At 44.9% G+C, this 26,866-nt stretch overlaps 1 protein-coding gene across 1 annotated transcript in view; it reads left to right on the top strand.

Moving 5' to 3' along the window:
- AKIRIN2 (akirin 2) overlaps window positions 1–26,866 on the top strand; it is a 71,467-nt gene that overhangs the window by 13,820 nt on the left and 30,781 nt on the right. Inside the window, exon 2 of the mRNA XM_078648194.1 lies at window positions 25,653–25,793. Within this exon, the coding sequence (XP_078504320.1) occupies window positions 25,653–25,793 (141 nt within the window). The remainder of the gene's footprint in view (window positions 1–25,652; window positions 25,794–26,866) is intronic.

The raw sequence follows: 26,866 nt of genomic DNA, 5'->3' as shown, positions 1-26,866 counted from the left end.
AGGGATTGACTGTCAGTTCGTCAATATTAACCCGTGGCGGAGTAGTAGTGTCTGATGATAGCATTATAGACCGTCTTCTCTCTGTGCGCTCTATTTCATTATTGACTTTCCGCAGCATTAAATCTATCGCTGTTGGCTGTATGCCGAAGGGGGACCCTGGGTTACAGTCTTGCACAATTACCTTGGGGGTTAAAGGCATATTTGGTTTCAGTCTTGTGGCACGAGTGTTAATCTTTGGGGCCATGTTACAACCGCCCAAGTGTCCAATTTTATAACTGTTCCCAGTCACAAAAGGCAATATCTAAAAGCACAGTATTAAAACGCTCTTAATATTTCTGGCTTACTGTGTTAGTCGGTCCAATGTTCAAAGTCCAAATCAGTGAGCCTTCTAGACCTTCTTCACGTAGCTTATCTGTCCTCCAATCGCTTGGCCAAAGGAGACCTGAGTCCATCGGGCAAAGGAGGGTGGCCCTTCCCGTCCTCTGACGGCCACAGACGGCCCGCCCTTTGCCAGAACTTAGCCCGGTGCCACCCACGCGCGTCCGTGACGTGGAGTGAGCTGCAGATCTTTAAGCGCCTCCGGGCGCTCTACGGGGCGAAAGTGGGCGGTGCGGCCGCAAAGCAGCCTGGGAGCTGTAGTCTCCCCCCTCTGCGGCCGTGCAGTGATGGTGGCGGCGGCGGCAGGGGAGACCAACAGCGTCGGGGCCCCAGGAGCGGCTGGCCGGTGCTACAGGTATGGCGGTCTTGGTGTTGGGTACGGTGTGCCCTGTTACAGCGTCTGCGTCTGCTTCCCCCTGACTTGTGTCATTGTCCTTCGTATATGCTTGCTTCTGATTCATAAATAGGCTTGTTAATCCCTCCTTAGTGCAGCCATGTCTTAATTCATAACCTCCCATAAGTATTGGTCCTGTTACTCCGGGTGTTACACAGGGAGTCTTTTTCAGTCTGTAGGCACTATTTCCTTTAAATAGTTTCTCTTGCTGCAGGAAAGCATGTCGTGCCTGCAACATTCAGTGTGCTATGCACGCTTTCACTTTCTAAGCTGCCTGGGAGAATGGCGGCTGCTTCTTTGAATAGGTCTCACATTTACAATAGTTTGAGCTATTGGCATTGTACATGACAATGCCTTTTATTTGTGTTAATTATCAAAACATATAAATAAAAGGCATTGTCATTCACAATACCAATAGCTTAAACTCTTGTAAATGCGAGACCTATTGCATTGCAATTGCTTGTTTATTATTGTCCATCTTTTGCACAAGCTGGTATTTAGGTACTTAAAAAACAAGCATTTACAATGCAACGGTTTCGCCTTTGGAAAATTTAGAGCTATTGGCAATGTAAATGACAATGCCATTTATTTATCTGTTTTCAAAACCAACACATAAATACAAATTTTGTCATTTACAATGCCAATAGCTCAAACTTTTCCAAAGGCGAAACCGTTGCATTGTAAATGCTTGTTTTTGGTTACTTTGTGTTCCCTGTCTCAGTGAGAGTGGTGTGCTCCCTCGCCCAAGTCACTGTCTAGTAGGTTCCCAGACGGCCGTAGGTGCAGACAAGCACTTCGTGTTAATCTCTCTACTAGATTTGCCTGCAGACCAGAAGCTTGGAGTAAGGGTAATTGAAGAGGAAAATGCAAAATTGCCTAATTTCCAAAAATTCTTTCAATGTATGTAAGGACACAGCGTTGCTATGCCATAGGTAGAGCTCCTAGAAGCTGTGTGTAACTTTATCTGAAATAAACTACGCCACAAACCTTTTATTGGAAGTATTTTGCTACAGGTTTGACCACACGCTTTTGGATTAATCTGAATGCTAAACAGGACAGTTGTCGACAACATGACCTAAGCTGACAATCCACCTTCATTGATAACCTGTACCTTTTTTAGCCTCTGGCATAGTCTTTTCATGTTTTGCCCTTCATCTGGTCACCCCATCGCTGAGGTAAAATTTTGCTTCGATACAAGGCAGAGCAATACAAGAGCAGCCTTGCTTCAGCACAGAATTTCAATGGTTCCTACCAGAGCAGAGGGCGCTGACCTTCACTGTTTACCTGTGGCCCAAAGGATCAAATTAAAATCCTTGTGCACAGATCCTTTCATCTGAGCTCCCACATCTCCCACCAACTGGATATCCCTTGCTCTCCCAAAAGGCTTCTTAGATCCACAAACTCTCATTTAGCCACCGTCCCTATTGTTAGAGCCAGAAGTGGAGGATGTTCTTTTGGCTGCAACGTGGTCAGGCTCTGGCCATTAGATCTATGAATGAGTTGTTTTCTAAAATCCCACAAGACCTGGCTTTTTAGGGACTGATCTTGGTGCAGTGGTTTTCTTTTGGCCACCAGAGCTGGGAAGCCTCCAGATCCCCATGTGCTTTACAGATCCCTTAGCATAGCATATGCCTGTGAGCTCCCTTTGCGATTATTGGTGTTCTTTGCTGCACCTCTTTTCTTGGGGTTGCCCTATGATTTTGTATTAGAGGAGAACAAAGCAATCTGGCAGAAATGTAATAATTAGAAAGACTGTCAAGGAAGGGTACTCTGTGTGTGCATGCGGGGTGGAGAGGGAAGGTTGACAAGTAAAATTCAAATTTGTACTGGCTCTTTAAGAACTCCAAACAACAAGTGTGCCTTCTTTCAAGAAGAGCGAGCATGAAGAACTGACTAGATTCTTTAGAAAGCCCTCACTCACCAACCTAGTTGGTGACATGCTTCATCATCGGGCCCCACCAGGAGAGCCCTTCCATCCCACACCCTGTTTTTAGTGTGTCTGATTGTATCCAGAGAAAAAATTATTAAATGGCCATTCTAGACATTTTTAACCACCACACTCACACTCACTTGTCACAAAAAAACCTGCTACGCAGTAATTCTGGCGTTGAAGCACACCAGGGAGGCACTCGGCCTCTCCTGGTGGGGCCCGATGATGAAGCATGTAACAAACTAGGTTGGTGAGTGAGTGCTTTCTAAAGAATCAAGTCAGATTATTCATGCTCACTCTTCTTGAAAGAAGGCGCACTCTTTTGTTGTTCGCATTACCTTGACTTGGGGACCAAGAGTGTTTCTATGATAACTATCCCTCACTCTCTTGTTGATACCAGGTCTTTAAGAACTCCACCAAGCTTAGTCCATCTCTTTCACATTCATTAGATCAAAGTGGATGACCTGCCACAGCCACCATAAGAAATTGGACTAAGAGGATGAAAGGAACCTTCAGACCTACCAGCATAACACATTTTCATTATCTGTGTCTATCAGTTTCACGTCCTTAACTCCACTAAATGCTGCATCTCATAACACCGTAATTGCGATGTATTTGCCATAACAAATGACTTGGAAAAGCGTCCCCCATGGGGATCAAAGGAAAGACAACACTCACTCACTCACACCTACGTATAGTAGTAAGCTGTCCGGGTGTATAAGACCTTCAGGATCCCACTTACCTACATTAACACTACAATACAGCCCCTCGGGCTGACGTCATGGGATGCAACTTGGGTGAAGCTACTGATTAAACTAATTTCAAACTCAACCCGTAACAGTGTAGGAGTGGGATGATCTACTTACCTTGTACTGGAAGCAAGAGTGAGTTTCTGTCCTCTCGCATATTTTTTTTAAAATTATTTTATTTAAGGTATAACCAACATAACCAAAAGGAAAATCATATTATTAGTCAGTACAGCAGCGACATCGGAGTAAAACAATAATACAATGTGATTTTAACATATTATTCTTAGTGAATCTTGCATATTATGTGGTCCGTTTAAGTAGCAACCGTGTTCTGCATAGTTTCTAGTCTTCAGTTGCATCCTCAGGGCAGCAGAGGGTTTCGTGGGGGCTGAAAGGCAACTTCCCTATTCTAACTGCAGTTGGGGGTATGTGTAACTTTCCCCAATAGTTCAGGAGTATTGTTTACTATTCTAAGTGCAACCATAGAATATTTTGAGGAAAGTTAAAAATTCTGAAGTGTTTTTATTTTTATTTTAAAGTTGAAAAAGGGTACTTTTGCATTGCTGGAAGTGCTGCCTGTTCAAGGCAAAAGAATATTAATACCCGCTTCAGTTTGGGTGTGCTACAGACTTGCTGCTTGTGTTTGCACTGGATCTGTAATGGAACATATAAGCAAAATATGGTGGAATATAATGTAGTGCAAACACAAGGAGATGATGGACGGAGCGCTGAAACTTTTCAGACACTTGCCCCCAGTCACAGATCGGGTTTGAAACCATCCTCATTCTTTAGCTCACTTCGCCACCCGTGTTCAGACCCAGCCATATCATACATGCCAAACCAGTTTCACGCGGGAGATTACTGATTTTCCAAGCTAGAAATGGCTTTATTTCCGCTGTCTCCCGTCTGAAATTGTATTTTCTACAATAGAAGTCAATGGGGCATTTTCATTCTCTGGTTTTTTTTTGTTTTGTTTTTTTTTACTTCTCCCACGTCCTTGTCCTAAAATGTTGGCATACACCATATGCAAATCCGTCTTGCCCCTGTGCCTCATGGGAACAGTCCAGCCCGAACTGCCAAGCCATGTCTTCCCTGGACCGGACACAAGCATCCTGGGATCGGTTTCGGAGTAACACCCCTCATCAGCCAGGCTATCTTGAATCTAGTGGCAAAGTGGGCAAGGCACCCACGTCTGGGCATATCCTGCCAACCCAGTGCGATTCCCAGTGACTGGAGTTAATTCAACACACCACCCTAACGTTTTGGGTGGAGAATTCATGCCACTCTGATGATCCCAGGAATGCCAGGCTGAATTTGTTCATCATAACCTAGAATGTGCAGTTTCTTGTAAAGACGTAGGAAGCCTGTGTGATTGTCATAATACCCCCTAACTTGGCTAAAAAGCACCGAACACAATACTGTAATAATAATATTATTCAGATATGTTGTGAAGAAATGTGTCTCCCTCTGAGAGAGCCCTGAGGTTGGAATAAACGCGACATGGGTGAATGCCGAGACTCCCTAGGTACCCTTGAGCCGAGACACTCTTCATATACAGTTGTTTTGCATTTTTGTGACGCAGGAGGGTTTGAACGTCAACCCTGCAGTGGGAGGCACTGGGAGACAGACCCGCTGCTTCATTATGGCCTCGAGGCGGGGTGGCGCCCTAGGTTTGCCTCGTATCCCGCCTCGAGCTCGGAGGGCCCCTCCCCTGTGTGATCTCTTGGTATGTCCAGGTAACTCGCTTCGAGGCTAAGAGAATTCAAGCCAGTTTAAGCATGCTTTATCAACTTTTTTGCAGACCTACGACATTCATACAGTTGTCACTCCTCCCTAGTGTCGCATCTAACAAAACGAAGTTTGCTGGGCAGACTTTAGCAGCCTGTTGGTGTTGCTGCATTCCCACCATTGTGTGGTGTCAATCTCTTCCCTCTGTGTTCCTAATCCTGTTCTCTGTGGGTGGTAAGAGTCTTATGCAGATAACGTCTAAGAACCCTGGATGCGTACATTTGACTGTTATCATAATGCAACTCCAGTTGCTTCTCATCAAACCAATGTATTTTCACAGCCCGTAAGATATTTTGGACGATTTATCCCCCAAGCTATGCACACGACAGGCGCTTGAGCATATGTATATATAGGTAGTGCGTACCATCGATTGGAGATGGGGGTTGTAAGCAAAGTAACACCATGTCCCAGGCTACCCGGAACTGATGACGTCTGCCGACTGCTGGTCTCTGTATATTTAATTAATGGTCTCATTGTCTTTTCTTGCAAAGCTCTGCTTACTTCAAATTGCGTCGTCGCTTGGCAAACGAGCGTTGTTTGTGCCTTTTGTTGTGTGTCCGCCTCGTCTATCAGCGCTCACAAATACCTGTCGTGTCTCCCCCTCAAAATCGGTTGTTTTCCAACTTCTTGCGTTTGGCAGTGAGCAGGGTGTGATGAGCAGAGGTGCGCGCGCTCTCGTCCGTTAAGTTGACTCGTCCGGACATGCTTGGTTGCTAGTACTTTGTCTTGTGAGTTGATGTTTTTGTGTAGCTTTATAACTTCGACGGTTGCGTTGCCATTTGGTGCTGTGAAAAGGCGTCGCGTGCGAGCTTGTGCACGTTTTCTATGGTGCAGGGTCCGAAGAGGTTCTGCATGCAAGCTCCAGCCACGTGACATTGGGTGTGGTGTGTTGTGTGTATTCGAGGATGGTGTGTTGAGCGAGTGAGGTTTGCAGATTTGGTTAACTTAACAGGCTCTTTGCTGGATGGGGTAGTGCCCGATACCGGCACCTAAAATACTTGCGTATAGCATCTTGTGACCCCCGCCCTTCTCCTGCATGTGTTACTTCTCCCTATGCCAGTGTTTGTGGTACGAGAACGATTGAGTCAGCCTGAAAGTAGACGTGTGCTGCCCTCATTGTTCAGATCTCACCCATCCTTTGCTTTCCAGGGATTGGAGGGGGCGGGTTAGATGCTCAGGCTGCACCTCTTTTCCGACTGCAGATCTCCTGAGAAAAGCAAAGTACTAACTGCTGACAAAATACAGCGGCTAGCCTTTTATTCAATGTGTAAACAAACAGCAAAATGCACAGGATGGACACGTTATAAGGATCACGGCTAGAGTCGGGGCACTAGCAGGTTACGTATTTTTATGCAAGCAGGAGCTCTGATTAACTTTCCCAATTTGTTTATAAAACCTGCTGTTATTTCCTGTTTCGCATAATAACTCTGCTATCCTTGGGCATTTTGCTTTTCACCTGCATTGCTGTCGCACGCAAGCCACGCCTGGAGAATGGAATGTAAACAAACCAACCCAATAGTATGTAAAAATGGAACTCTTTAAACATGCAGTGTGTGTGTGCGCGCTCAGTGAATATGATCAGCATTGAACTCGTCTTGTGTTGCTTATGCGTTGCGGCAGCTTATCGAGTAATACTCGCTTACTGTGAGTCCGGCCAAACCACAATCGTGTCTTTAGAGGCGGTGGAAGTATTAAGAGCTTGGACCCGGCGTGCAGCTACTTGATTTCCAGCCAGGGGTGAAGCGTACCTTCAGTGTAGGTGGTGAGAAGACTGCGTATTTGTACAAAGCTGTTCTAAATATCGAAACCTTTCTCTTGCTCAAAGTAACTTGGCTTTTAAATGATTTGAAATGCATCTTCGATGATGACTTCTGTTTAAAGTTCTTTGAACTTTAGGCATGCACCCACGACTTTAGGGAGGTGCAGTGCAGGTGGCTTGTGATCAGTTTTAGGCAGCAGTGCGCATGAGTGGTCCATCAGCGCCTGCTTCTTGGAAGCAGGATGGAATTGAGGCGGGCAATGGGCCGGTATCTCGGTTGCAGCTGAGGCCTGCTATTTTGCCAGCGTGGTGGCCGATTTGGGCTGTATAGATGCTGCCAGCAGCCCAGTGGGGGCCTAAGCGGCCTCACCAGAGGCAGATTGGCCTCTACCACCACCTGTATACCAATTCCCAGTCTCTCCCTGGGCCGGCCCTTTTAATGTATGTAGATTGAGCAGTGGGGGGGGGGGGAGCTAAGCATAAGTGGCCTCAATTATAGTACGGTGTGGGGGGTTCACTACTGTGAGATAATCCGTGCACAAAGAGTCAGTGTAACATTTGCATTTTTTTTTTTTAATCGGCGAAGTTTCGAAAAAACACGCCTCTTTAGCGACCCCATCCTCCTTTGTAACACGTAAAACACGGAAGCAGTGTTTTGTAATAAAGCGCAATCCGCAAATGTGGGACACTTTTTTTTTTTAGGGTGACCGGACCTATTTTTTTTTTAGGGTGACCGGACCTATTTTATCACAATCCAACCCTGATTTTAAGATGGGAGGAGCTGTATGTACAACGCAGCTTTGGGACACACTTTTACATTAAAAGTGCTAATAAGTATCAACACGGTCATGTTACTAAACCACAAGAGGTCCTGCCCCAATGCCATTAATTCAGCCGAACGGTCCGACATGATTTAGATTAGGATAATGGTCACCTTTGGGAAGGGAAATTTCAGGAGCACAGTTTTTTTTTTTTTGTCTGGAGGCAGCCCTCGCAAAACACTACTGAATAGTTGTGTACCCGCTCAAACTGCATGGAACGGTTCGAATGTGTGCTAGGATATCATGGCTTGCTTGTGTAATGTAACAGTATAACCCCCTCTCGTCACCCTTTCTGGAAGAGCAGCGCGCTGGTCACGCTCCAGTGTCATGCTGATATTTCATCCTCTACGACGGAGGAGGCTTGCTCTCGACATGAATAAATCACTTGACGAGATCTCGAAGACGACCGGTAGCACCGATCCATATCCAACCCACTCTGCAGTCTGCTTGCTTCGGGCGCTCGGTACTGGGATCTGTTCTCGAGCCCTTCTGCACTGCCCTCGCGCGCACACATCTTAAACACCCTCCAAGAACCCGGCGCGGAGGTACTTGCCGCTTGGGTTCTTTCTCACTCTGCCATGGTTGGTTTATTAAGCTTAATCTTTGAAGATTTTTCAAGCTAGTTTGGCAGCTCCTATGCAACTCTGTAACCGAAAGGGTCATATGGTCTCACATAGAACAGGATTTAAAAAAATCCATTTGGATTTAAGCCATTATTTAATTAACATGATTTATTTCTGTATTTATAAACGACATCGATGGGAACAGAGGTTAGATATTAAAGTCTTACAAATAAATCCTAACAATCGCCCAATTACATGGATGTTTTAATGTTACAAAATACTTTACCGCTTTAAGGAAAACTGTTTGCTGGCGCTTCATTGGGAGCGGTCCCGCATTGAATTCGTAAAAGGCTTTGCATAATTCAACCAGGTTAACCACAAAGAACGTACACACCGGTCCTGCATCAAAAATTAAATGCAACTGATCTTCAACTGCAAAGTGACGGAAGCGCAAACCGTACAGGTCATGCAGGACGTGAGGTCCCACTCGGTTAGTAGGTTGGAGAAGAGGTGGCTGCTGTAGGACACGGGTCTTAATCCAACTAACAAAGCTATCATAAGGGGTTTACATCTACACACGTGCTGCGCGGATAAAGTGCTATGCCATGTCAGAATTGATGAATGTTTGCATAAAAAAACAAGTCAGGTCCCGGGCCGCGCTGTGATTGGCTGACGTCACGGGGGTGTCCCGGGCCGGCAGCCAATCACAGCGCGGCCCGGGAATGACGTCACGGGGGTGTCCCGGGCCGGCAGCCAATGGCAGCGCGGCCCGGGACAAAGGGGCGGGGCTTAAAAAAAGCACCAGAAACGCCCCCGAATCGCGTTTTCGAGAGAAAACGCGATTGACAGCCTCTGCCTCCCAATGGCTAGCCTCCATTTATGGAGCTAGCCAATTGGAAACAGAGGCTGTCCTAACCTCACTATTAGAAACAACAGATTTCGATCTGGGAGTGGCTTCGCCCCTCGCCAGGTTACGAAACCTAAAAATCCTTGTTTGGGCCCCCCTCCCTGCATCGCTTTGTACTCTCACCACCCTACTCTACCCTAACCCTCCAATACCAACTACAATAAAGTGGATAGTAGAAAATATTAACCCCTTCCATGCTGATGACGGCCCCCAGCCGCCATGCATCACGGTGCTCGTGTGCTGATGACGGCTGGGGGCTGTCATGAACCCGCCCACTCATTAAAAGTGCCGCACAGGCGCAGAATCACGGCCGCGCCCGAAGGGTTAAAATACGTAGTAGTTGCAGGGTTTTTTTCTTTTTGGGGGGGGGGGGGCAAATCTGTAATAAGGCAAATGCCCCCCTCTTCATTGGAATGACCTGACCTAAGTGTGTCATCTTGACTTTGGATAGCATTTATGGTGGTAAATATCAGAGTTTTAAAACATTATGGCATTAATAGAATTTGTACCCCTTTAAAATCTCACACTTTATCATCCACCAAACTGCAACTCGGTGGTCATCACACGTCATGGGAACACTACCCACATAGGATCAAAACATAAAAAACATGCTTTCAAACACATACACGGTGTAGTGTGGTACCCATGTAGGCAAGCTCGTTGGCACCCCCACAGGCATAGTAAGCGCTATATAAGTACTGCAATAAAACCTCCATAGTAAACGTACCACTCTACCCTAACCACCAACCTGCTGCAACTACCCTTACCGCAATACCACCAAACCCTAGCCAAAACCACGCTTCCTTCCACCACCCTTTCCCTCGGCATGGCTATCAATTCATGTAGAAGCACTTCCCTTTCTTTAAAAAAAGAATAATTTTTTTAAACGACCAATCAAATCAAATCAACTTTATTCGGTTTTCGTCTTGAAAGCCATAAAAGTACAGATATTGACACACAAAAAAGAAAGAAGCAAATTGTCAACTTTTTACTTGCATGTTGTTGACTACATTTGTATTTGTTTACTTTCGAGCAACTTGTGGCTGAAACTAGGTATCTAGTAATGCTGAGTCTTATAAAAGATTAAGAAACATTTACAAGTCCTAAGATTGGTTACTGTATCTGTGGCGGGTACTGTGGGATTCCATTGCTCTGTGCCACAATAAGTTGGGAGACTAAGTTAACCCCTTTATGTACTTAAGTCAAGGTGTGCTTTAGTTGGTGGTTGTGATTTTGAAAGGCCAGTACAACATGATGTAAATAAAACTCAATGTAATTTGCTTACTATGATCTAAAACGAATGAGTCCAAGTTTACATGGAGGTAAAATAATGTCGATTTTATAAAAGAGCATCTGGTACCACCTTTGATTTTTGAAAAGAAAGTGTTAGTGTTTTCGCCAAAACATTTTCTTTAGATTTACAGAACTCAGTCTGTCTGCACTAAAGAGGTTAAACTCACTGAGCCGTCGTCTGTCTGCGAGCTGGCTCAGTGAGCGAAATTGTTACCAGGGCCCCATAATACACAGGTTGCCCACCTATTTATCTTTATATTGCTGCAGTTAGCACGAAACAGCAACATTAATTGCAGACTATTAGATAAATACTGAAATGTTTGTAGCAAAAGGTTAAACATGTTTTAATTATAATGGTCAACATTGTATGCATTATTTAGACTATTGCATTATCCAGAAGGATAGTAAATAAAGGTGAGTATAGTTTTATTTGCGTTCCTAACGCCACATCTATATATATTGAAGATCTCTATCTTTGAGGTATGTAGATGTGGAATCTAGAATTGAAAATCTATACTTGCCTTTATATGTTTGTTTGTGATATTGGATTTATTAGTCCATATTCTGGATTTGATATTTTGACATCACTCAATATTGTGACATACATATGGATAGTCACTACTTGTAATTCTGCACTGTGTGGCCGCTGCGGTGAATGTCTCTAATGTGGCCACTACTGTAACAATTGTCAAGTCATTAGTTGCGCAGGACTGTTCATCGATCAGCAGTAGCTCGTTATAAGAAAGGCTGGACAACCCTTGTTTTAGGTTGAAATCTTTTTATTATGGAAAGGCAGTGCAAAATATTACAGTAAGCAATGTGGTTACACCAGAGACGAGTATTGATCCTCAAGAGAGGCAGGACGCTTAGTTCAATACTGGTAGTAACAGCAATGTCCGACCTGTCGGGGATGAAAACGCATGGAACCAAAACGAAACAAAAACTAGAAAAACCCAGGAACAACCTCCTCCCACCCTCAACCCGACCCCCCCCCCCACCTCCCCTCCTCCCCCCACCCCAGTCCAGAGCTCCCATCCGTCTCACTACAGTTCGAAAGTTCAGCATTGGAGCATCTCATGCCTCGGGTATCTAGGGTTCCGTAGCTATGGGCGCCGTTAGGCGTAACAATTGGAGATATTTGGGACAAGTTATCTCTGTAAATTCTGTCATTAGTAGCGCTCTAAAGGACTGCCAGAGTTCCTCGAATTGTTCCCCTTTCCCCGCTGCAGTGAGTGATAGCTTCTCCATGCCCAACACATGCCACACCGGTGGAGCCAACCAGTGGTGGTAGGAACAGTGGCAGTACGCCAGTGGACAAGGATGTTCTGCATAGCAGACCCAAGAGCTATGGCCAGTTGACGGCCCCTACGAGAGCGTAGTGGATAGGTTAGGGCATTGGGGAGGCCCAGTAGGATATAGGCAGGAAAGCGGGGCAATTCTGTCCGAAAGTGTGTGTCCACTTCATCTAAGATGTGTGTCCAATATGATTGGAGGAGTGGGCAGTCCCATAGGATGTGTACCAAAGTCCCAGTGTGTCCACAGCCCCTCCAGCATAGCTTATCCTTGGAGGGGTCCAGCTCGAATAGTCTCAAGGGTGTAGTACCAATATTGGGATACTTTCGTGAGTGTTTCTGTGAGACCCATGTGGTACGCCGAGTGCCTGGCCCTGTATGCGATGTTCCCCCACTCCTTATGGCTCAGGGATCTACCAAGTTCTCTGTCCCACCGTTCCCTACCCGGATTGTAGATGTGTAGTTGGTGTCTGAATCAGTTTATAAAGGTCTGAGATGAGTTTGGAATTGGAAGTGCGCGAAAAGAGCCAACGCTCATATGCAGTGAATTTCCTATGGGCCGTCGCTCGCACCTGCGGCTGCAACGCCCAGTGACGCACCTGCAAGTATCTCATGCGCTTCATTTTCGGGGAAATTATATTCTTGTTTAAAAAGCTGGAAGGGGAGCACCCCTTCTGAGTCTTAGATATGATAGAGGAAGCGGCAACCAGCCGGCCTCCAATGTGCAAAGACTCCCTTAGCTGCGCCGGGGGTGTAGTCAGGGTTATCCATCAGGGGGGTGAGGGGAGAGGGAAATGTGGTCAAGCCATAAGTTATGTTAGTCGTATCCCAGACCTCCAGGGGAGCCAGAGTTATTAAGGACGCATAGAGGTTGGGCGGCCTATGGACTCGGGGTATAAACGGTATTTCCTGCAGCGGTCGTCCTGCCTCTGCCTGGTCCTGAAAGAGCCAGTGTTTGTCGGACTCCCACTTACTCCATTCCACCAGATAGCGCAGCTGGGCCGCCTGGTAGTATTTATGCAGGTCAGGGACGCCCAGGCCTCCTTCCTCCGGAGCCAAGGTGGCGAGCGTTCTCTTCAGTCGGGGTTTCCGACCTTGCCAAATAAAGTTGGCACGGTCTGATTGAGTTTGCCGTATCCAGCCTGTCGGGGGTCGCAGTGGCAGATCGCGAAAGAGATATAGAATTTGCGGTAGGATGGTCATCTTCACTGCCGCTATGCGGCCCAGCCAGGATAAAGGAAGATGTCTCCATCGATCTAGTTCCGCTCGGATGCGAGTGCGCAAGGTAGTGTAGTTGGCAGTGACCATTCGAGGCAGGGTCGGGGCGAGTTGGATTCCCAAGTATGAAACCGTGTCCGTGGCCCATTGGACTGGCAAAAGGGTCTGTAGGTGAGCTCGAGTCGAGTCCGTGAGGGACCGGTCCAAGGCTATAGATTTGTCCGCATTCATCTTAAACCCGGACACCACAGCAAACGCCTCAAGCTCAGCCATGCACGCCGGCAGCGCCGTCCGCGGATTGTCCAGAGCAAGTAGGACATCATCTGCATAGAGGCCGATGGCATGAAAATCGCTCAGATTCATTTAAAATGAAGCTTGACTAAGTGTGATCTTAGACACGTGACCAGGATGTTACATGCAATCTTTGATATGTACTGCTAGAGAATCTTAGGCAGCATGTCAAAACAGGCCACCTATATATAAGCAAGACATAACATTTATTTCTCATTACATGTAACATGCTGGTCATGTGCCTAAGATCACGCTGATGGGTGAATCAAGCTTCACTCAGTGTGATCTTAGGCACATGACCAGGATGTTACATGTAATCTACCATGTCTTTAAAAAACATGTACTGCCATAATATTATTCACCCAGATTAATTTAAAATCAAGCTTGACTCACAGTGTGATCTTAGGCACATGACCAGGATGTTATATGTAATCTACCATGTCTGTCTCTGCAAGCAGTATGTGTGTCTCTGATCATATTATTTCACTGTCTCTACAGGCCAAAAAGAGGCCACCTATATATAAACCACACATAACATGTATTTCTCATTACAAGTAACCTCCTACTCATGTGCCTAAGATCACACTGTGAGTGAAGCTTGATTCACCCATCAGTGTGATCTTAGGCAGATGACCAAGATGTTGCATGTATTCTACCATGTGTTTAAAAAACATGTACTTCCATATTTTTAAAGACATCAACTAAGCATATTATTCACCCAGATTCATTTAAAATCAAGCTTCACTCAGTGTGATCTTAGGCACATGACCAGGATGTTACATGTAATCTACCATGTCTTTGAAAAAACATGTACTTCCATATTTTTAAAAATTGTATGGTGCATATTGGAAATGTATTTTGGAAATGAGTTAGGTTTCTGCTTTTCTTTGTAGTGTCATTGAAATGGGCTGCGCTTTGTGTCAAAAACTATTTACTATGTAAAATGTTTTCTGGTAAAAAGTCATCACCCATCTAGTCATCATCTTAATATTATTCACCCAGATTCATTTAAAATCAAGCTTCACTCAGTGTGATCCTAGGCACATGACCATGATGTTACATGTAAAATACCATGTCTTTAAAAAACATGTACTTCCATATTTTTAAAGACATCCACTAAGCATATTATTCACCCAGATTCATTTAAAATGAAGCTTGACTCGCAGTGTGATCTTAAACACATGACCAGGATGTTACATGCAATCTTTATGATATGTACTGTGAGAGAATCTTAGGCAGTATGTCAAAACAGGCCACCTATATATAAGCAGCAAGACATAACATTAATTTCTCATTACATGTAACATGCTGGTCATGTGCCTAAGATCACACTGATGGGTGAATCAAGCCTGACTCTGTGTGATCTTAGGCACATGACCAGGATGTTACATATAATCTACCATGTCTGTCTCTACAAGCATATGTGTGTCTCTGCTCATAATATTTCACTGTCTCTACTGACCAAAAACAGCCTATATATATATATATATATATATATATATATATATATATATATATATATATATATATATATACACACCAGACTTTTTACCAGAAAACAGTTTACATAGTAAATCGTTTTTGACACAAAGCACAGCCCATTTCAATGAACACTACAAAGCAAAGCAGAAACCGAACTCATTTCCAATATGCACCATACAATTTTTAAACCGCATGACAAAACATGACCTACAATGCAAAAATAAACAAGCATTTACAATGCAACGGTTTCGCCTTTGGAAAAGTTTGAGCTATTGGCATTGTGAATGACAAACTTTTTATTTATGTGTTGGTTTTGAAAACAGATAAATAAATGGCATTGTCATTTACAATGGCAATAGCTTAATCTCTCGCAAATGCGATTTGTATTGCAGTGGGTTTGGGAGAATGGTACTTTTTATTATTATATTATGTGTATTTTGGTTGGTTCCAGGGGAATGTTGGCGTAACAGCAGTAACGCGAGCCGCAGCCCAGCGTCAGAGCGGCCCCGATGCAATCAGTCGCAGGGAAAATTTGCATTGATTAGTGAGTGCACAGGAAATAGGATTTTTAATGGAAAGGTGGAGTGAGTTGGAGAGATTTTTTTAAAAGGCGAGATCGATAGGCTAATGGGGAAAAATGTTAGAAGAATAACAGAATGCAGCATTAGGCGTGTCTACCACTCCCCAAACCCCTCAAATAACCCCCAAGTAACCTGCCATTCGGTTCAGACGCCACAACATAGGTTGGCGGGAAGTAAACAATTCGGTTATGGGCCAACAAATAACATCCTCCCAACTTATTAACCTCTTCAGTACTGCGCGAATTTCGCTGCAGTGCTGAAGGGTTATAAATCATATTGGCTCATGACGGAAATGTTCCGTCATCAGCACCGGAGCACCGACGCTGATGACGGAACCGTTCCGTCATGAGCATGGAAGGAGTTAATTTCAGTTGGAGGGCACATTTTCTTTCACCCCATCTCCCCTTGGACAAAAGCGCCCCGTTCTCTAGTCCACCAATGCACTCCTATGTTTATTAGACAAACAACTGCTGTCCCCTGTGCTGTCTTCTCCTACGACCCCCCCCCCCCCCCATTTTACGATTTATGGTGTTCGCGCCTGTACCGACAACCCTGCTCTGAAAAGATAAATAAATAAAAAACAATTTCAGCGCTGGAAGGCTGAAAAAAGTTTAGGCGGTCGGAAAAAAAGAACACGACTCCACTAATTTAATATGACAAACCCGAGTGATGAATATACTTATGCAAATTCGCAATGTCTTTTCTCTCGCCCTCTCTCTCTCCGCGAAATTTAACTGTAAGTTAATGTTCTTCAGCGAAAGTAGAAGCCCACACTGGTCCGGTTAATGGCTTAGGTATTAGCTGGCCCTAACGATGCATACAAACACGCGCGTCTCTGTGGGCTGCGAGCAAGATTTATGGCGCAAGGGCCGGCTGGAGCTGTAAACAAGGAGAAAAGGCACAACTCGGCTGCCCTGCCCACTTCCTACTTCAGGGGAGCTTTAAAAAATAAAAAGCCGTGGGAGGAAGGCAGGAATCCACCGGCATTGCAACTTTTACACAAGCGCTTCGCTTCTTTTTGTATTTTTTTGTGTACTTGTTCTTTGTTTTACTTTTCTTTTTCCTGTCTTTTTTTCCGACCAGGAGGACAGGAATTCTTTGCAAATCTAATGCTTGAAAAAAAGCACACATTGCGAGGCATTTGGGTGACTTGACCATTTGCAGGCCCCCATCCTCAGAGGAGGCAAGGAAGGCGAAAATTGAAGCGAGTTTGGAAGGTGGACCCCTTGGGGGGTCTTCTTTACATATAATACACACATTTTCCCACGTTAACAGAGCATGAAGTCGGAGGGGTGGTAAAGACAAACACACACCAACGTATTCACTGCCTGAGTGCTAAACAAACACAGAAGGAAAAAAAAAACTCCGCCCACCGCCGCGATGATGACATCGCAGAGGCGGAGAGCGAAAAAATCGCGGGAACGCCCCCGAATCTGGTCCGGCCTTGACGGACAGATCCGGCTCCCAATGGCTAGCCTCCATTTATGGAGCTAGCCAATGGGAGCCGGGGGACGTTCCATAGCCCATATTGTAAACATTAGAGTTCGCCTGCGCGAACTGCTTGCGCAGTAACGCCAGGCGAAACCTAAAAATCACAATATGCTTCTTAATCTTCCCCATACAGCAGTGTATCTTCATTAAATGAATCATATTTCAGATAACACACAGGCACAGAGTAAGATGAGACACAGGCACAGAATACCCTTTAACCTTAAAGAGGCAAACTGTTAGAAGGCACATGTGACATTATTGAAAATTATAAAAATATAATTTCTTACTTTAAACAGACACTCAGTGTAATCCTTGACCAAAATTTAAAAACCAGACTTTTTACCAGAAAAGTTTCCATAGTAAATCGTTTTTGACACAAACCACAGCTCATTTAAATGACCACTACAGAAACAAGGCAGAAACCGAACTCATTTTCAAAATACATTTCCAATATGCACCATTCTATTTTTAAACAGCATTACAAAAATAATTACACAAAATGCATGAATAAAGCACAATATGCTTCTTAATCTTCCCCATAGTGCATACAGCAGTCTATCTTTAATAAAATAATCATTACTCACCTTTAAAAATGCTTTGGAAGGTGTAGAACAGTGTCAGTCACACTCAACAGATTTTCTTAAGCAGAATCTCTGAATATTGCTTCTTTCACTGGAGCCTGAGAATAATGGCAAAGATTCTTTCTCATTTCAGACCCATATTCTTGTACATAACCAATAAAAATTCTTCCCACACAAATTCAAAACCAAACTACACATTTTAATTGGTTGTACATTTGAACACTTTGAAAGTCACATAACATTCACCCATCCCCCGAGTGCTCATTCTCCTGTTACCATGGTAAATCCCTCCTCACCCAGCACACTGTTGAAAAGTTCATCATACTATGTTGCAAAAAAATGCAGCAAGGGTGTTTGACCTCTAAATGTACCAGCTAATCATGTGCAATGTTTCTTGAAATTAATTTTCCTCAACCATTGAAATGACTTCTTTAAAAAAAAAAAAGCATGCACCCTAATTTTCAGTGCTGAATTTTAAGAAAGCACCAATCATTTCTTGTTTTTCAAGTGCACTGAATCTCAACCACTTTTTTTCATAACTCCTACTTTCAAACTGCCATTTCATTTCCACAACTCATCTGAATACAAGCACATCTACCTTCAAGATGCCAAAAGTCTGGTTTATTTATTTATTTATTTATTTATTTATTTGCTTGTAAAGCGCAAGAATCAAATTCCCGAAGGGATATCTCTGCGCTAGTGCTAGCATTAGAGGGTTACTGCAAGAAAAAAGCTGAAAGGAAGACCTGAAAAATTTAAGGCATGGTGAAGAGGTACGTTTTCAGTTTCTTCCTAAATAGTTCTAGGCTCCGAGTCTGTTTTAGTTCAATGGGCAGGGAATTCCAGAGAATGGGTCCTTTGTAGGACAATGCTCGGCCTCCTTGTCTGGCCCTTCTGATCTTAGGGACCTGGAGCAGGAGATGGTTGCAGGATCGAAGAGTCCGGCCAGGAATGTAGGGCAAGAATTTAGCTTTTAGATAGCTGGGGCTGGTGCTAAACAGGCATCTGTATATAACATTGCAGATTTTGAATTTGATGCGCTGCTTTACGGGTAGCCAATGAAGTTGGCGAAGCAGGGGGCCGGACGGCGTTCTGGGAGGGGCATTGAGGGCCAGTCGAGCCGCCGTGTTCTGGACAACCTGAAGTTTATCTAGCTGTGCTTCATTTGCTGAGATGTATAGACCATTGCAGTAATCCATTCTGCTTATAAGGGTCTGGATGAGAGTCTTCCTATGGTTTGGGGGTAGAAACGGGAAGGCTCGTCTCAGGAGCCCCACCACATGGAGGCAAGCACCTGCTACTTGCGTGGTGTGCTCTTTAAGCAGAAGTGCCTGGTCTAGCTTGACACCCAGGTTTTTTGCTGTTTGTTTGGGATAAGGGATGGGACCTAGTTCCAGTTTGTGGATCATAGCTTTGTCCACTGGAGTGAAAAATACGCAGCTAACAGAGGTACTTACAACCTTGATTTACCAAATGTGGACATTGTATGGATTGGACAGAGAGGATTGAGAAGTCACCAATTGATACCATTGGTAAAATCCTTTATGCATCTACCACACCCTGGCCGTATAATTGTGCACTGTGGTGGCAATGACCTGGGCACTTTGACTGGGGTAGGTCTGGAAATGCTTTTGAAGGACATCTTTGGGCAATTGATGTCGCTTTTTCCAAAAACTGCCTTGGTATATTCTAATATATGCCAAAGGCAAAAATGGAACTGGTCCAACCAATTTTGTCCACAGATTGAGAAAGCAAGGAAACATGTGAATAAATCTGTTTCTGCTTTCCTCAGACTATGGCATGGGTTCTATATACCACAACAACTTGCGTTACAACATGCAAGGCATCTATAGGAGAGATGGTGTACATTTCACCGATGAGGGGAATCGTCTTCCTCTGTAACATAAGACTCTGCATCGGTACTTACTTGTAGGTACAAAAAACACCCAATTAACAAAACGGCTCTTTTTAGAGCCAACTAACATCTAAACACTCAAACTTGTAATTTAACTTTTTTGCGAGGAGAAAACCCCCCAAAAATTTCTTTTTGGCTTTGGGAGTCCTTAACCACTTCGACGCTAATGACAAAGCCAGCTCGTCATGGGCGTTACCTGCCCTGCGCTCATGACGAGCTGGCTTTGTCACAAACAAGCCATTTGCTCCTCTTTCAGCGCAGGGCAGGTAAACGCGGTAGCGCTGAAGGTGTTAATGGACCCCCTGAGAACCTAGGGGGTCAGGGAGTCTCCACCCTGCCCCCTTTCCACGATCTCCACTATACTTTTTAAGTCTTGTAAATCGAGGTGCGCGCACCTCGCAACTTTTAGAAAAAAAAATAAAGGTTTTTTTGGGCCTTGGGGGGGGGGGGTCCTTAATGGACCCCCTGAGAATACCTAGGCGGTCAGGGACTGTCTACCAAGCCTCCTTCTCACGTTTTGAAACTTTTATGTGAATCGAGTTAAACGCCATTTTGAGAGTGGGTGCGCGATCGGGTGCGTGCACCCCGCAACTTTTTAGAGAAATAATAAAGATTTTTTTGGGCCTTGGGGGTCCTTAATGTACCCCCTGAGAGAACCTAGAGGGTCGGGCAGTCTCCACCCTTTCCACGTTCTGCCCCTTTGTTCTCTACCATATGTTGACTCGCACTGACAAAATGGCGGTCAACACTTCCTGATTTCCTCCGAATCGAATATTGACAGATGTCAAACAGCAAATCAGAATTCCGCTTGCGCACTAGTGCGCGCACCCAAGCTTATAGATATATAATTGATTTCAACTTAATTTTCTCAGCAGCTACTGGAGGGATTTACACCATTCAAAGAAAAGCGTAATCTGCGAGCCAGACTCTACCTTTTTGCCAAATTTCTTATAATTCCATTCAGCCGTTCGGGCTGTAGCCGTGTCTAATCGTCCTATGGAAAATAACATGGGGAAACACGTTTTGGGACCCCCCTTTTATCTCAGCCCCCACTTGACGAATCCCCCCCCAAACTTTCAAGGAAGGAAGGAGCGGAGCGGGCCATCTTCTATGAGAAATTTGCAAAGATTCGTGCACCGGCGCCAAAGTTATTCCCAATAGAATGTTGCGGATTTCCTATGGAAACTAGGTCCTAACTAGAACTACCTACTGGCGACCGCCAGTAGGTAATATATCTATATCTATATATATCCTGTTTAACCTTATGGCTACCAACAGGTCACTGGGAGTGGTTCCTTCAGGATTGTTTGAGTATGGGCCTACAGCATACCTAATTGAATGTGGTCATATGTTGCCTCTGTTTGAGCGAGTGCACCTGTGCATACGCACATGCTATACACATGACTAATCTATTGACCATGTCCTACCTAGCTTGTTTTAAATTAGTGGCATGCCCTGTTACTGATTTGTTAACTCGTGGAATGTATGACATCTTTAATAACTTTCTAATACTCAAGTTCAGGGTTTGAGTATCTTGTGAGCTTCTAGTAGCTCTCCAGTGTTTATCCAAGCCGTAAATGTTTATTTTCAGAAGTAATGTGCTGATTTTTGAGCGATTAATCAAGTGGAGAAACCTGTTACTAATTACTTTTGTGCCAGGGGCACTTCGGCTGTGGCCAACATGTTTTACCAACGTAGTGGCATTACAAATTGACAGAGCTGTTCACATTATGGCTGACAACCCTGCCTGATGCCCTGCGGTGATCATTGCTGGTAATCTTGCAGCTGGTGGCCCAATTGCAACGCTATTAGTTTTAGTAGCTCGTGCTAATTGTCGTTGAACAGAAGTAGTTCTTATTACGCAAAAGGTTAAAGATCCCTAATCTAGTTCATAAAGTTGTTTGTTTCTTCCTTTCCCCTACTGGTGGTCTTTTTGGGCCACAGCTGCACATAGCTTTAGGTGTATGTTGGCCATTGCTATCATCATTTCCAGTATACCTACTGGTGTTTGTTCCCTTTATCTATTTTAGATATCTTCTCTTCATTTAATGGCTTTCTCTTCATTCTTGTTTGTCAAGCCTAAAATTATTTTGATCTTGTGTGGTATGATTGCTTGATTTGCAGTTTTTCCACTGCTGATGTTGCTTACATGCAGGGAACTATGTTGGTTTTCATGCAGGTGCATGTATACATCTCTCTCTCTTCTGACTGCTGGTACGCCCCCTTTAACTTGGGTGAAAGTGTTGCATGAGCAGGCATCCTGCTCGCGTCGATACATGATGCCAATCATGGAATGGTTTTCCTTTTACGGAAAACTAGTTCCAGGGTTGCCAGCTAGGCATTCACATGATAAAGCCAATAGCTTTGCTATTTAAAGTTTACCTATTTGTTTAGCAATGGTTGTTAAAACTGAGATCCTGATTCAACAGATAATGCCTTGAGTTTTAACTACGAGATTGTGCTTACTCGGCAGACTTCTATTGAGTAGATACAGGAAAGGGATTGGCTGGGGCTGGAGGGCATGTAAAACTTGATGCGTTTCCACCACATTGGAACTTGATATTTAGTAAAAGTCAACATATATTTTCCTACAACGGTGGGGTTCAGGTGCATTGGTCCAACTGTGAGTACGGATTTTCTAGGAGTTTTTTTTTTATCAGTTCTAAGACAAACGTAAGGCAAGTGCACTGAAATTACCATTTGGAAAGATAGCTAAAGCAATCTTTAGTCAAGTTTTTTTTGTTTTTTTTCTCGCAAATGAGTACATCTAAATATACAAACCAGCTTTGGGTTGGTATTCTTCATCCTTTGGTCTGTTCAACTGTCATTTACATATACAGATTTCATTGCTCTCACTTTCTGTCTCCTTGTGCTGCCACAGACTTGCTGTTCATCTGCAATATAATCCTTCTTTCTCCTTCTCACCAAGTTCTTGTCCCAGTACATTGCCCCCAGGTCCAACCCTTCATTGTGTCCAGCCCTTCCTCCATCACAGTTCTTGCCCTCCAACCTCAGTTTGGTCTTTTAGGGCCGGGGGATTTGTGTCCTATTATTGCCAGTCTCTCTGTAGTTTGTCATCCAGCCTATGTAATACCAGTCAATACACCACCAATCACTCCTTGTGCTGGGATTGCAGAGTAGTTTGTCAGTGCTTAAAGGAAATGCTTTAGCCTTATGCGATCATCGGATATACATTTTAGTTCCCATCGACTTTTTGTTAATTAGGCCCTCTGTACTCCATATAGACCCCGATTCCGAAGTGGACCGCTCCGACCGCATCGGAATTTCCCATTTGGATTCCTTTCCGACTGAGCTGTTTCGATGGGCTCGGTCGGAAGGGAATCCAAAACGCTTTTACAAATGGTCTCCGACGGGCCCAGGTTCCGTAAATCCATCGGCCGGCTCTTTACGGCCGAGGGATTACAATGGCAGCCTCCCACTGCCTTTCTGTGCCGGTGTTACATTTGGCATCTTTTGGCGTGTTTCCCCTGACATTTTGCTTTCTGACCTCCGGGGTTTGACTCTGCTTTTGCTGGTGTAATGTTTCTGCGCACTTTCCTCACTGCGGTCCAGTGGTAACGTGCAAGTCCTCCTGTATAAAATGTGTTATGAATTGGTGTTTCCATGATTGGCTATTTGATTTGTCAGTCCCTAGTAAAGGGCACTGCGTGTGCCAGGGCCTATAAATCAAATGCTGTTGGTGGGCTGCAGCACTGGATTGTGCCGCCCACATAAACAGTCCGTAAGGTGCAACTCTGGCCTGCCATTGCAGAGCCTGTGCGCAGCCTGGGGCTGCCATGTCGACTTGGCAAGTGCACACACTTTCAAGTCCCTAAAACCTTTCCTTTTCTACATGCGAGTCACCCCTAAGGTAGGCCCAAGGTACCCCCATGGGCAGGGTGTGTTTGTAAAAGGTAGGACATGCCCTGGTGTGTGTGGGATGTTCTGATAGTGAACTATAGCCTACTTCGTTTTTCACTATTGTAAGGCTACCTGTTCTCCCTAGGCCAGAATTGGCAGTTTGATCATTACATCCTATATCCTGACTCGGGGAACATGGTAGGAATTTGAGTTTAGTATGCCTGAACTCAGAATGCTAAAATAAATCTTTTAGTAAAGTTGGTTTTAACATTCTGTGTTTGAAAATACCCCTTTTAGGAAGTAGGTATTTTCTGACCTTACCATCCAGCCTGCCTCTGCCAGCTTCTGTATTTGCTGTCTGGTTTGTGAGTGACCAGGGCTGGGGGAGACGGGGTGATTCAGCCGGGCTGAATAGGCGCATCTACACCAAGATGGGTGGGAGGAGTAGCACCTGGGTCTGAATAGGGCTGGGCTCGCATTTCACAATGCTGGCTCCACCTCTTGTCGAAAGAAAAGGTGGTATAAATATTGGGGCCCAGACCCCAAGACTTTAGAACTCGCTGGAATCAAGGAACCTGCCAAGAAGAAGAGCTGGAAGAGCTGCCAGGTGGAGTACTACCCCTTTGCTGTGTTATTGCTTTGTTGGGTTGGCCTGCAGCTGCTGCCATGGGCAGTGAAAGGACTGGGCTGAACTTTCTCTACTTGTGCCGAGTATCTCCAAGGTCCTGAAACCGAGCTGGCCTCCTGTTTAGAAGTCTCAGGGACTGCAAAGACTTCACCAACCTCTGGGTACCGCTCCTGGAACCGTTGTTTCAGTTGCCACAGAGAAGAGGGAACCGCAACCGACTCAGTCGCCGGCCTTGTGTCCTGAGGGCACCGCATCGAAGCACCGCCCGCCTTGGTCTCCCCATCGTAGTCCTGGACGATCGTCACAGAGCCGCTGCTCGCACCGTATCGAGAGACACCGCATCCTGCATTGCCTCGTTTCACTTCGCTGGCCTGGTCTCACCGACACGGTCGCTGCTGGCTCGGCACCTGTGACCGACTCACGTACAGCTGTCCAGCTCGACCAGCGCCAATTCCCTCCAACCGGCTGTCGCGGCATCGGCACTTGCCAGCGCCGCATCGAGCACAGTCTCACCCTGCACCGCACGCCTTGGTCTCACCGACGCCGTCAGGACGATCGTCACTGAGCCGCTGCCTGCACCGCATCGAGGGACACCACACTATGCACCGCTTCCACTTTGCATCGCAACCGCGACGGATGCCAAGACCAACTCGCCCCCCTTTGTGAGTCGCAATAAGAAAGGTACTGTTAATATGTATGTCCCGCTGTTTCAGGCCCGTGCCGACGCGGTCAGCTAGAACTGAGAGACTCTTGTTTTCAGCATCGCGCTAGGCTCGGACCGAGCTACCGACTCGTACGAACTGTGTTTTCAACATAACTTTGCAATTTAAAGACATTTTTCAACACAACTCTTTTTATAGTACGGTACTGTGGATTTGTATCGTATTTGGTCTTGTTTAAGTATATACAAATATTGGATATTTTTCTAAACACGTGTGGTGCTTACACTATATTACTGTTGGTTATGTGCAAATGCTTTACACACTGCCTCTAAGATCAGCCGGACTGCTCGTGCCAAGCTACCAAGAGTGAGCAGCGGGTATTTTAGGAGTGTAACTCCCTTATCCTAACTAGAGTGGTGGTTTCTGCCTAGTTTTGGTGCAAACCTTAGCCAACCAGAAATCCTATTTCTAACAGCCGGCCTTTCCAACACGGAAAGGCATTGGGAATCTGTCTCTGGGGGCCCCCAGCAGGGGCCCAATGGGTGCCAGGCTGATGAATGGCAGCCTAGTGGACACTTATGGTGCCCCCCTGTTGATCCCTGCACCTCCCCCCCCCCCTTCTGCCTGCCAGGGGTGCAGGGATGAGCTGCACTTCTGCTCTTTTTCGGAATGCATGCTCCCCTTGTAAAGAATAGGCATGCAACCGAAGTTCAGTTCCAAACAGTCATAGGGCGGACTCCGGTCCGTTTGACATTGGAATCTGGCCCATAGTGTTAAAAACTAATGTTTGACATGCTGGGCAAGCGATAGTAGTCCATTATGTGTAACGGCTAGGGTAAAGTACAACTCTGCCTCCTTTCTACAGCATTCCATACCAAAGTTGTTTTGGCTTATGAGAATACTAACGTTTTGAAGAAATGTGGGCATACCTTATTAATGCTTAATATGAAGGTTGAGTGGAGAACTCGTGGCTCTGAGGACCTGATTTGTTCTACCTTTTGGTTTTACTGTCAGTGTTGGAGACCTATAAGCACGCCATATTTTTGATGATTGGTTTGTTTCTTCCAGAACAAATTCTGTACAACATTAAACAAGAGTATAAACGTATGCAAAAGAGAAGACATTTAGAAAATAGTTTCCAGCCAGCTGATCCTTGTTCTACTGATGGACATCCACATCCCTTTCTCCTCACAGGACCAGCGTTGCCCGGTGAGTCTTACATTTATTAAATTGCCTTTAATGTTATGTTGTAGTGTTTTTTTGTTTTTTTTTAATTATACATATTTTTTAAAAAAATTTATGTTCTATGCTTATTTTTCTTTTATTTCCCCAAACCTCCTCCACACACCTCTCCCAGCTTGTAAAATCACAAACTAACACTACGTGTAACCAGCGTCTATTGTTGTATGCCTACTACGTCCTGTTGTGTGGGCCAAGTCCATTTTGGGACCTCTGACTGCATGGGATGGGTTCTGGTACATGGGTATACACATTACGAGGGAGAGCAACTCACTTGACCAGATTTGTGCAAGGCGTGGAAGGCTTTTCCGAGGAACATGGTAGAAATTTGCCCCTCTCTACAGCTGCTTTTAACAAAATGTTTGCCAATTCAAGGTTCCATTATCTGCCGAAAACGTATCATATTCTTTAAATAGATAGATATTGCTATCTGGCGTGGCTGTGGACAACTGGGGATTGCACACCCTAATTATTCTGCTATTGTTGGGCATCTCAGTTAACAATAGTTATTGAATAGGCATTTGCATCCCAGCAGAAAGCAGTCTTAAGGGCTTACAGACATCCAGTTGGAAGTCAAGAATATTCAGCTGCGCTGTATGGTAGGATCCAAGAGGAGGCCTCCACCTCACTGCATTGGCAGTCAGAAATTGGGGCGAGGCAACCAATAAGATGTGAAAGCAAAATAGACTGTCCTATACATGCTGCTATGGACTTGCAAGAGTAAGCAACGGATCTTTAATCAATGGGGCATTATTGTAATTTCGACCCTGATAGAGGTGCCTGGTCCAAAATATCTATAATAATTTGCAGAACCTCAAAAAGAGTTTGATACCTGCAACTCAGGTGTGTCCTGTCTGTGTATGTAGAAAGGAATACCCTGATGCAGAATGGTTCTTTGGAGCACGTGTTATCTTTGACCATTGATCAAAATGCTATCTAATTAACTAAACATTGACGCTCAGTGACTTTATCACATTAAAGGATAAATGTTAGCAGGTACTTGGGAACTTGGATGACTAAGTGTGAGGAGGCCCTAATGTACC

This window comes from Lissotriton helveticus, chromosome 6, assembly GCF_964261635.1.
Source record: "Lissotriton helveticus chromosome 6, aLisHel1.1, whole genome shotgun sequence".
In the NCBI taxonomy this organism is placed as follows: domain Eukaryota; kingdom Metazoa; phylum Chordata; class Amphibia; order Caudata; family Salamandridae; genus Lissotriton; species Lissotriton helveticus.
The sequence above is the reverse complement of the archived record's forward strand: the minus strand, read 5'-3'. Positions and strand labels throughout refer to the sequence as shown.